The 11668-nt window shown below is 40.8% G+C and overlaps 1 protein-coding gene across 1 annotated transcript; it reads left to right on the top strand.

Annotated features, from left to right (window-relative positions):
* The first annotated feature begins 258 nt into the window (after positions 1 to 258).
* LOC110500962 (protein regulator of cytokinesis 1) lies at positions 259 to 10756 on the top strand. The gene is made up of 14 exons (XM_036960879.2): positions 259 to 485; positions 1166 to 1298; positions 1923 to 2045; positions 2740 to 2973; positions 4363 to 4533; positions 4806 to 4955; positions 5327 to 5474; positions 5773 to 5909; positions 6154 to 6249; positions 6403 to 6549; positions 6916 to 7026; positions 7290 to 7403; positions 7520 to 7702; positions 10114 to 10756. The coding sequence occupies exons 1-14, from the start codon at positions 475 to 477 to the stop codon at positions 10180 to 10182; spliced, it is 1827 nt and encodes a 608-aa protein (XP_036816774.2). The 5' UTR covers positions 259 to 474; the 3' UTR covers positions 10183 to 10756.
* Positions 10757 to 11668: the final 912 nt, after the last annotated feature.

The raw sequence follows: 11668 nt of genomic DNA, 5'->3' as shown, positions 1-11668 counted from the left end.
ATACTTTATACATTTGTCATAAATTATCTGCAATGATGGGACACACACAGTATGGATGAATATGATAAATATATATTTTTTAAAACCTTGAATGAGTAGGTGTGTCAACTTTTGACTGGTATTGTATATATATATATATGATTTAATCATGGTAAATATTAATCTATTCTGATCCACTTAATCACCTGTACAAAAGGTGACCTCTTGATTCATTAAGGACTTCCGCCCATAGAAACCTGTTTTTGTGACGTTTTCTCTGTGTCGGCCAATGGGGAAGAGGAGCAGAGTTTCGGTGAAGAATTTGAACCGAGTCGCGGAAGCAGCGGACAGACAGAGGACGCTTCGATATAGCTAGAAACTACAATCTTTATGTGGTTTCAGTGTGTTTTAATTAAAGAAACCTATTTTAGCCAACATATTTTTTGTATTTTCATTTAGTTAACCTGTGTTGTCTTTTTTCGGTGGACCGTGACCATGAGGAGGAGGTTGGTCAAAAAATAATTTGTGTGTTTGGGATGATGTCTTCGTATGTTGTTGCTATGTTACGTCGGTCGCTAGCTACAGTTAGCTGGATCGCTAATCACAATAAAGTAGCTCTTAACGAGGGTAACATACATATTTAGTTAGTTAGCAAAGACTAACCAAGGTCACATATTGTCTCAAGATGCTGCTGTAAAGTTAGCTGTCGTAACCTATCGGTAATAGCTAAGTTTAATTGTCATGCTAGTTAGTCTTTTTGTTGTTTTCCACCATTGTTTTTGGTTTGATATCAAAATAATACAGTAACGAGTTCCATCACCAACGTTACAGTATATTATCACAAGTAGCTATGTAAATATGAACTGGCTAGACATGTATTTTAAATGCAGTCGCTAGTTTAGCTAACTAACGTTAGTTGGGCTGTTTTGGCAAACCAATACCTAGTCAAATCAACCAGTTTAACGTTATGTTCCTACATCGTTAGCTACTTGCCATTTTGAAACCTTCGACAAAAACCTACTCGGCTCATTTGTTCTTTTGCACACAAAATGAGCCGTAATAATCCATAGACAGCGTGAACCTAATCTGTACTCTTTCCCGTAGTTACAGGCTGCAACATTCCTATTTAACAACATATGTAAGTGACATGCTGTCGCCTGCACCTAATTTTTCTCTCCCTGTACAGTGAAATCCATGCTGCGGAGTCGGTAGAATGTCTGAATCGAGCCTTTAACCGGTTGAAGGACATCTGGGAGGAAATAGGAATTCCAGAGGATCAGAGACTACAAAGGACTGATGTGGTTAGGAAACATATCAAAGTGAGTTCTGCTTATTTGTTTACCTTTTTTTCCCCCAGTGGAGGGTGGGTATAATTTGTGGAATGTTCCAACAGGAATCTGTTCCTGTTCATAAATAACAAAGGATGCCAACAAACAACACATACAAAGTAGCATGATTAATTCACCTAGCTAACTAGCTGCGGAATAGGCATCAACTCACCACGTGTCTTATTCTTAATGTTTGCCCATAGGCTACCAAAGTGAGGACAGACATTTTTCTGAATAAAAGTGGTGAGGTAAAAAAAAATAATTAAACACAACTAAATGTCCCACTACCTACCTGGTTTCCTATTATGTCGCTATGCAATTTTTTATTTACAACGTTTTTGGAAACAGATTCCTGTTGGAACGTTCCACAAATTATACCCACCCGGGCGCTTGACTAGAGAAACGGGGCTTTCGTAATCTCATTTCAGACCAAGGTGTATGAGCAGACTGAAAATGGACCTATTTATTCTGCAACTCTTTCTAGGTTAAATAGAGGTTGCTTTAAAAAAAAAAAAAAAAAATCACATTTCCATTGTCCTGCCAAGAGTTGCTGAATATGTCTTTTTTTTTACTGGTGGGTCTGTCTTCTAACCTGTGTTTTTCGTTTCTACCAAGGGCTTGCTGGACATGATGATTGCTGAGGAGGACAGTCTAAGGAAGAGATTGATGAGCAGCATAGAATCCTGTCGTAAAGAGCTGGATGTTCTGTGTACTGAGCTTCAACTATCCCCATTTGAGGTAGATTTATTATATTATTATTATTATTGATTTATTTCACCTTTTATTTAAGCAGTTAGGCCAGTTGAGAATAAATTGTCATTTATAGCTGCGATCTGGCCGAGATAAAGCAAAGCAGTGCGATGACAAATAGACACTGGGGGGAAAAAAAAAGTTTTACCTTTAGAAATGAAATGTTGGGGGGGGGGGAACACAATAAGATGCTCACATTACCCTAATGTTGCATGTTTTTTTTCCCAGGGCTCACTTCAAAAATATGCAAATCTTAATGTTACTTTCCTGGTTAAATAAAGGAATTACAAATATTGCTGACGTTCCTCTCAACCCGTCTTGATGTGTTTTATAGAAAGACCATGCTGCAGCTTGCTAACGTTCCTCTCAACCCGTCTTGATGTGTTTTATAGGAGGACCATGCTGCAGCTTGCTAACGTTCCTCTCAACCCATCTTGATGTGTTTTATAGAAAGACCATGCTGCAGCTTGCTAACGTTCCTCTCAACCCATCTTGATGTGTTTTATAGGAGGACCATGCTGCAGCTTGCTAACGTTCCTCTCAACCCATCTTGATGTGTTTTATAGAAAGACCATGCTGCAGCTTGCTAACGTTCCTCTCAACCCATCTTGATGTGTTTTATAGGAGGACCATGCTGCAGCTTGCTAACGTTCCTCTCAACCTGTCTTGATGTGTTTTATAGGAGGACGAGGGGAGGACGATGCTACAGCTGGAGAAGGACATCCGGTCACGCCTGGAGGTGATGATGAAACAGAAGAGTCAGAGGGTTAAGGAGCTGAAGAGACTGTCCAAGCAGGACCGGGAGCTGTGTGACATCATGTGTTCAGTCCCCTTCTGTATCGACATGGACACGGTCCCTTCCCTGGAGCAACTGGACAGCTATCGCTCTTACCTCAGCGATCTCACTAAAGAGAAGGCATGTAAATGCTTCATTGTTCATCATTTTCCTAGAATGTAGCCAGTATTTTTACCCCCAGGAGTTTTTCATTGGTCAGTTTGTGGCTCTGAAATGGGAAAATTCAGGGCCATAAAATTGTACTCGCAGACTCTGAAATGAAATATGGATCACAAGTTGCTTAATAGAAAATCAGAAATTCTCAGTGACTGGGGCTGTAACTTAACCCTATCAGTCCTGAGACCACATAAAAAAATCGTCCTTTCATTTATCTTCATGTCCAGCCTTTATATTGAGCCTCACAATGAGGTGTTTTACCATGTTCTTTAAAGGACAACCAGGACTACAAGTAGAACACAAAACTAGTGGACATAAACTGTTGCATTCATGAGTTTAATTGGCAAATGTCTACATAAATTAAAGGTCAACCAAAGCAAAAACTGGATAAAAAATAATTTATATGAATCCTGTAAATACAGAAATGGTTTGTTCAGTGGGAAATGAATATCCCAACTAGTCAGTGACTACTGTTTGTAGTTTGTGATGGCAACTATGTGAGCTTATTACAGTATTATAGACACTATGACCTGGGATTTACTATGGTCTTCTATGTAGAAGAACCCCTTACAGTATTATAGACACAATGACCTGGGATTTCCTATGGTCTATGTAGAGGAACCCCTTGCAGTATTATAGACACTATGTCCTGGGATTTCCTATGGTCTTCTATGTAGAAGAACCCCTTACAGTATTATAGACACTATGACCTAGGATTTCCTATGGTCTTCTATGTAGAAGAACCCCTTACAGTATTATAGACACTATGACCTAGGATTTCCTATAGTCTATGTAGAAGAACCCCCCTACAGTATAGACAGTCATAGAGAAAAGCATGTCAGGTGTTTTGTGAGTCTCAGCTTGTCATTCTCTATCGACCCATTTGAATAGTTTGTAGCTCAAACCGTTTGGACTCTACATACTGTTTTGTATAAATGACCCGGGGCCCCTTTGGGATCTGCCCTTGTCTCACAAACACCGCTCAGGCCCCCCCCCCCCCCCCCCCCGTTCATCACACGTCTGTTGATTATCTACGGATGCGGAAGTAGTTGAATCCCAATGGTGCAACCCAGAAGTCTTTAACTTAGACACACGTTTTTTTTAAATGGGGTTAAAGTTCAAAACGCGCCGGTTTTACGGTGGGACACGTTGGGTTTAAAGCACAACACTCTTAAGTTACTTTTGAGGTGCATTTGAGAATTGTAACTCTTAAGTTAGTTTAACGGCAAGGAAGCCTTCTATCCACGTAGGTTACGTAAGACCGGAGAGGGTTTGTCTGAATGAATGTAAATGACATCAAGATAGCATAATCCTCAACTTAGTCTCTCTCTCTCTCTCCATTGTATATTCCAGGATCGTCGCCACGGTGAGTTTGTGGGTATCAAGCGTCAGATCGTTGTGTGTATGGAGGAGCTGGACCAGCTGCCAGACACCAGCTTTGAGAGGGACGTGGTGTGTGAGGACGAGGAGGCCTTCTGTCTGTCCGGCGACAACATCACAGCTCTCCGACTGCTGCTGGGACAGGTCTGGAACCAAGTCTGTTTCGTTACGTCGTGAATAGAGTCTGTCGTGATTCTTTGTTCTACGTCGGAGAGGAATGTTTGTTCTACGTAACGTCTTTCTACGTCAGAGAGGAATGTTTGTTCTACGTTGGAGAGGAATGTTTGTTCTATGTAACGTCTTTCTATCTGAACGTTATACATTTGATACTCCTAGTGTCCTAATGATGTAACTACAGTATGTGTACATTTTATATGAATGGTATTTCCTTGACGGTCTTGTTGTGTAATTCTCAGCTGGAGGATCGTAAGACAGAGAATGAGTTGGTGTGTAACTCCTATCGCAGTAAGATCCAGGAGCTGTGGGAGAGACTGCACGTCCTCCAGGAGGAACGAGAGTGCATGTCTGATCACATGGTCCAGTCCAGGAAGAGAAACATGGACGCTGTGAGCATTTTTATTTTTTATTTATTTTGTATTTCTTACAGCTATGGCACTCTTCTCGTAATTATGTACCTAACCTGTCAAGCTGATCAGATATGGACATACTTGCAGTGAAATATAGAGGCCTAAAAGTCTTTGGTATAGTGGAAGATGCAAGGGGCTCGATACAGTTATATTCAGGAAAACGTTGAATTACATTAATTTACCTTGTTACCATACATGTTTTACAGTGGCTGGGGGATGCTTTCAGAAAGCCTATAACCAATCATAGCCTCATAGCCTGAATAGTGTCTTATCACTAAGGTTTGACTGGAATGTCAGAACCGTAATTGATTGGTTTTTACTGACTGACGTTTGCGAGTTCCCTCCTGCAGTTGGAAGCAGAGTGCCGGCGCCTGGATGAGCTGAAAATGAAGAACATGAAGAATGTGATAGGAGCCATCAGGGCCGAGGTGGCTCTGTTCTGGGAGAGGTGTTTCTACAGCCTGGCGCAGAGACGGGCCTTCACACCCTACTATGACGGTCGGTTGTCGTTTGGCTTCTTCTATTGCCGTGTCTATTTATTAGTGGATCATTTTTAAAGTACTGTCTTATAGTTTGACCTTTTTGACCGTAATGTACTGGGTTGTGTCGTTCATTAGGGTACACGGTAGCAACACATTTTGCGACGGACTGCTAAAATACACGTTTCTAATTGGACGGTAGTACAGATTGTTCCACCTTGTTTCAGCCAGTTTTCTTCCTTTTGGTGACTAATGAACGTGTGAACACAACCCTGGTTGTCCTAGTGAGATTTGGTACAATAAATGTCTCCCCTCAGTTGACTACACCGTGGAGCTGCTGAACCTACATGAGGCGGAGCTGCTGAGTCTGAAGAAGCATTATGAAGACCACAGGGAGCTGTTTGAAGGAGTAACCAGGTGGCAAGACAGCTGGACTCTGTTCCTACAACTGGAGGCGAGCATTTTACTGATGAATATGAGACGTGTTCTTGTTTACAGATATTAGGCAACAACAACAACAACAATTTGTAGTGCAAACAAAATAATACATATTGTCGAAACGTTTCATAGTAAATCACACTGCAAGATTACATTGATGTTTCCTGTATCGTTTGTGCCAGTTGAGTCAACTGTTTGGTCCTGCCCTTCGTGTGTGTTCAAGTGACGGTATTATAAACACAAGGTTCAACTCTCTGCAGAAAAAGGTGACGGATCCTTCTAGATTCAACAACCGTGGAGGGAACCTACTCAAAGAGGAGAAGCAGAGGGCCGAGCTGCAGAAAAGCCTGCCAAAGGTGACGGATAAGTTGTGATTTGAATGTTCATTGGTTAGTTCCTCTACCCAACGGTCTGTCCTAATACTGGCTTGTTTTTGGTTCTATATTTCTTGCTATTTTTTTATATTTGCAGGCATATTAACTTGAAGCATGTTCTCTCGTGTGTTCCAGTTGGAGAAGAGCCTGAAGACCCAGGTAGATCTATGGGAGGAGGAGCAGTATAGGGAGTTCCTGGTTAACGGACAGCGGTTCCTCCAGTACGTTGAGGAACAGTGGGAACTACTGCGACTGGAGAAGGAGAGAGGGAAGAATGAGAGGGTACGGTTTTTAAAGGCCTTGTTTCAATGCTCTTAATGTGCTTCCTTCCTTCCTTCCTTCCTTGAGCTAATCATTGATCAGACACAATTAAATAAACGTTGACTTAGATTGCAATCACTGTCTTGACACAGCTTTCCTCAATCATGTCGTAATCGGATCAGTGAGGGGGGGGGGGGTCAAAAGTATTCAAACAGAGACCTCTTAACTACTTCCCTAGTAATGAGTGAATCTGGTTCGGGATGAGAATATTGACTGTGATCTGTGAAATGAACAGAATCTGGTTCGGGATGAGAATATTGACTGTAATCTGTGAAACTAACAGAATCTGGTTCGGGATGAGAATATTGACTGTGATCTGTGAAACAGCAACTGAAGAAGAACCAGCAGATGGAACATGACCTGCTGTACGGTACTGCTCAACGAACCCCCTCCAAAAGACGCCTTGCAGGGACCCCTACGCCTGGCAAAGCAAGAAAGGTCAAATCACCTGTTCTTCTGTTTTCATTTTAATTTATTAGTCACTATTGTGGTTGTTTTTTGGGGGATCAAATTCAAGCTGTTTTTACATTTTAGAAATATATTACCATTGTCAGTTTTAGTTTATTCATAATTCAGCATTTATTAAAAAAATAAAAATAAACGGGAGGATTGAAGTACTTTACTGTTCTCTACAATAAATTAATTGTGATTTTTATTTTATTTATCATTTATTTTGTGTTCGTTTATTTTCGTTCTCTTAGCTCAATGCCAATAGCAGTATCTACGGCTCTACTCCTAACGGCACCTTACGTTCTGCCTTCGGAGGAACCTTGTGTCAGTCTCCGGTCCTCAGACTACCCATGTCTGCCAGCAAGGTTAGTAGTGCACTTAGCGTCTGTGTTCAAGCACAGAGAATTATGTTTTTTTATTTTTTTTAATTGTTTTTATGGCTTTAAGAAATGAACTCTCTCTTCTATCACCACCCTGATAGCTTCCTCTGAGGACCCCGAGTTGTGTTGGAAGAACGCCCCGTATGGTGGAGAGGAACAAAGAGAACATCTCCCACCTGAACGGCATGGCTCTGAGCGGTGTGTTAAGGAACCCGGCCCAAAGCCCCGCCTCACACCGTAACATCAGCGTTAACTCTGTCGCCAGCACCTATTCTGAATTTTCGGTAATTTCCAACCCCATTTCCTAGGTTATCACCTACCCAACCAACCAATCATCGACCCCAGCAACACACAAGCCAATCAAAGATGAGTGGCGACGTCTTTCTGTGTGTCCAGTGAGAGAATAGCACCAGGTTTTCTATTCAACAGAGTGGTGATATGTTTAAGTGAAAGCTTAGCATGCTATCGTGGACACCTGGACTAGACTGTTCCTTTTCTCTGCGACCATTTTTAACATTTATTTATTTAACTGGGCAAGTCCGTTTTTAAGAACAAATTCTTATTTACAATGGTGGCCCTATCACGGCCGGTTGTGATACAGCCTGGAATCAAACCAGGGTCTGTAGTGACGCCTCTAGCACTGAGATGCAGTGCCTTAGACCGCTGCGGCACTCAGGAGACCCCCATCTAACTCTACATTCTATTTTAGAAGGATTTTTGTCAACATTGAATCCACCTCTATTGCCAGTTCTGAATGAAGGAACGTTTTATTTAAACCCCATAACAGTGAGGCTCAACATGCTAAATGGCTAACCAAGAGTGCAACTAAGAGCTTGGACTGGTTTGGTTGGCCTAACCATCTTGTGAGGAGCAATTTTTACAATTTATTGAAGATCAAACAAACACTTTGTTGAACTGGACTGTGTGTTGCTGGGGGGGGGGGGGGGGGGGGGCAGTTTTAATATTGCCTCACATTTATTTATTCAATTCCCACACCTCACCAAATGTGATCAGTTGATAGACCAATAAGAGTGTTCCAAACCTCTCAGCCAATAACAGCTCGTTTTCGGATTCCCCTCCCCACTCAGACAACTCCCAGACAGTCCAAGCAAAATTCTTGCTTGTGAAATTGCTCTTTTGCGAATAAGCTATTTTTTTGTTTTCTTTTTGACAATCACAGTCAGGGACTTAATTGTTAACTAGAAATGATTTGACGTTGAGATGAAACGGCTGCAATAGACGTGTTTAAACCATTGTCACCCATCCATGTTTGTTCAATGTCTTCTATCCTCTTTACCATTAATCTGCTGGCTTTTGTTCTACACTCTTTATGGGAAGTTTAATTTAAAAACTACTTTTTTAAAATAAATGTATCACTTTGGTGTAATTTTCACGACTCAAAAGCACATTTAAAACGGCTCATGTTTAACTCCACGCACATTTTTCAAACAAACAATCGCTTTGTTCACTGCACCAAATCACTTTCAGGTTGGCTACATAGTCAAAGATTGAATATCTGCTTTTCAAAATGCGATATTCACTTTTACATTTTGTTCTTATTTGTCGTCATAATCGACCTGCTCAACTGTTTATGAAGTGCCTATTTTTAAGTTTAACTTGATATAGTTTGATAACTGCTTGAACACTAAAAGTCAATAGTTTTACCTTTTTTATGTATCAATTTGACAAATTTGTTGGAAGGTTAAAAAATCATATGATATATGGGATGCGGCTGTAAATTCTACATCCTCCTCAACCAGCCAGTGTGCTTCAGTAGGACACAGTGGGCAGTCAACGCTATGCTACCATTTTAGAATTGGTGTACACTGTACTGGTGAAACACACCTGGGTTGTACATAATATATTCCAACTCGCCTGAATGTCACTGAAAAGCGAATGCATTTCAAGCAGAGGTTGTGTGATTACCGTATCGGTTGACGGAGTCATGTTGGGAAGGTGATCTTGTTCAGTGTTGCATGGGGTAGAAATGGCGTAACGCCAGGCTGTTTCATAATTTTTTACAGTAACAACTGCTTTTCAATAACCCTTCTGATCATGTCCTACATACAGTATGTACTATATAACGACAATGAAACTAAGACTGAATGAAATATTCCTTAACCTGCCATTTGGATACATCATTTATAAAAAAAATAATAGTGTCAAATACTGTGTGGGGGGGTAAAAAATATACCATCTATTCTTCAGCATGTCAAAATAACATTTTTGAATTGTGTTTCTTGTATTTTGTTTGCTATTGGATTAAATGGTAGTTTTAAAATGACTGAAAATGGTGAGCCTGTCATTCTATCTGATGTGTTGGGGACTAAACTAAACGTTCTCATGGTGTTTCACAGAACTTAGATTTTTTTTTGTTGTTGTATGAATGACTGTGGTGAAAGATGAGTGAAATGCAAATGATTGTGCAAAGACTCTGAACCTAAGATGGGGGGGGGCATTACAAGTGTTATCAGTTTAGAATTTTTACACGAGTTTTGAAAAATGTGCCAATTGCATCTGAAAAAATGTGCAAGTGATTGGGGGAAACTAAAAGGGATGTTCCGCTTAATTCTACATTATATCCCCCCCCCACCCACCCACTTATCTCCAAGACAGACTTGACTTTTTTGAATTCTCGTATTTTGATCGTCTGTACATGCAGTACAGTTTTTAATCTCTCTATTCTCCTCCACAGCGATTTCTCTCAAAAGCTTCCAAATCTGTCAAGACAGGACATCTAAACTCTACTGTCACTGATCTCTGAGCTGAGGGATCGGACAGAACCCGTCCCCGATTCATCCAGCTGAGACACCCTTTCTGGCTTGAGTTTCACGGTTTCTGTCCCCTGTCCATTTTTGTACATGTCTAGATGAAGGAAATGTTTTTAACACCTGAATATAATGTATCAGAACAGAACCCAGCGTCTCTCGGTGCAACTGTGTTCTAGCTCTAGAGGTTTTCCAGAACTACTGCATCGATCCTGAAAGCCTGCGAGGTCTTTGTTTTTTGTTTTTCTTCTGTTGTCTGTGTCTAGATGATGTGTCAACACCTACAGAACTTTTTAAATACTCTGTCAGATTTGTAATGTTTTTCTTAGATTTTTTTTTTTTTTAAAGCTTTGATCTGAGATTAATGAAATGTCGGGAGGACTTGATAGGTTAAGTTTCATGTTTTACGTAGGTCTATGTTCATAACACTCCAATACTTTTATTCGTTTTATTATCCATGTTGTTGCTAGAGTAAATTGTTGTACTTCATATAATTATGGGATGGGGGGGGGGGGGTCGCAAATGATGACCATTCTGTCAAATAAAAATTGCCTTTACACTACATTTAAACATGGGGATCTTCAGTCATCTTTATTCACAGTCGTGTTCACACTAGGGATTTCGTGATTGTTTTTTTAGGTAGACATGTAATTCTGCTCCTAGATGATGCATGTATGAAGTACACATTGACACATCCAGCCCAACGCGGGAGGTTTAGAAAATACTTTAGTCACAAGTTCCCGCAGCATGTCTTGGATGCTACAATATGATTGTGAATACATGTGGAAAAAGTCAAGAAGGCGCAATCTGGTGAAAAATAAGTTTACTCACAAATTAATCCAGCACAAATCAAGCTGTTCTCTTTTAAATACATCGTAAACCTATATTCTAATGTGTTAAAACCACGGCTGTGTTCATAAATGGACTGAAACATGGGACTGCCTGCACTTTAAAACTGTTCTGCTACGGTGTGCCCTACTGAACATGACCCATTAAATGTTCTGCTACGGTGTGTCCTACTGAACATGACCCATTAAAACTGTTCTGCTACGGTGTGCCCTACTGAACATGACCCATTAACACTGTTCTGCTACGGTGTGCCCTACTGAACATGACCCATTAAATGTTCTGCTACGGTGTGCCCTACTGAACATGACCCATTAAAACTGTTCTGATACGGTGTGCCCTACTGAACATGACCCATTAAATGTTCTGCTACGGTGTGCCCTACTGAACATGACCCATTAAATGTTCTGCTATGGTGTGCCCTACTGAACATGACCCATTAAAACTGTTCTGATACGGTGTGCCCTACTGAACATGACCCATTAAATGTTCTGCTACGGTGTGTCCTACTGAACATGACCCATTAAAACTGTTCTGCTACGGTGTGCCCTACTGAACATGACCCATTAAACTGTTCTGCTACGGTGTGCCCTACTGAACATGACCCATTAAATGTTCTGCTACGGTGTGCCCTAC

Source organism: Oncorhynchus mykiss, chromosome 2 (genome assembly GCF_057628025.1).
Source record: "Oncorhynchus mykiss isolate SJ-2025 chromosome 2, ASM5762802v1, whole genome shotgun sequence".
In the NCBI taxonomy this organism is placed as follows: domain Eukaryota; kingdom Metazoa; phylum Chordata; class Actinopteri; order Salmoniformes; family Salmonidae; genus Oncorhynchus; species Oncorhynchus mykiss.
Note: the sequence above shows the minus strand (reverse complement) of the source record. Positions and strands in the feature narration are given on the sequence as shown.

Excerpts from the sequence above, each read along its gene's own strand:
- LOC110500962 (XM_036960879.2), top strand. Across the intron at positions 4,956-5,326 it reads GGAAGAGAAACATGGACGCT|TTGGAAGCAGAGTGCCGGCG; the intron begins GTGAGCATTTTT and ends TCCCTCCTGCAG. Across the intron at positions 6,250-6,402 it reads TGCAGAAAAGCCTGCCAAAG|TTGGAGAAGAGCCTGAAGAC; the intron begins GTGACGGATAAG and ends CGTGTGTTCCAG.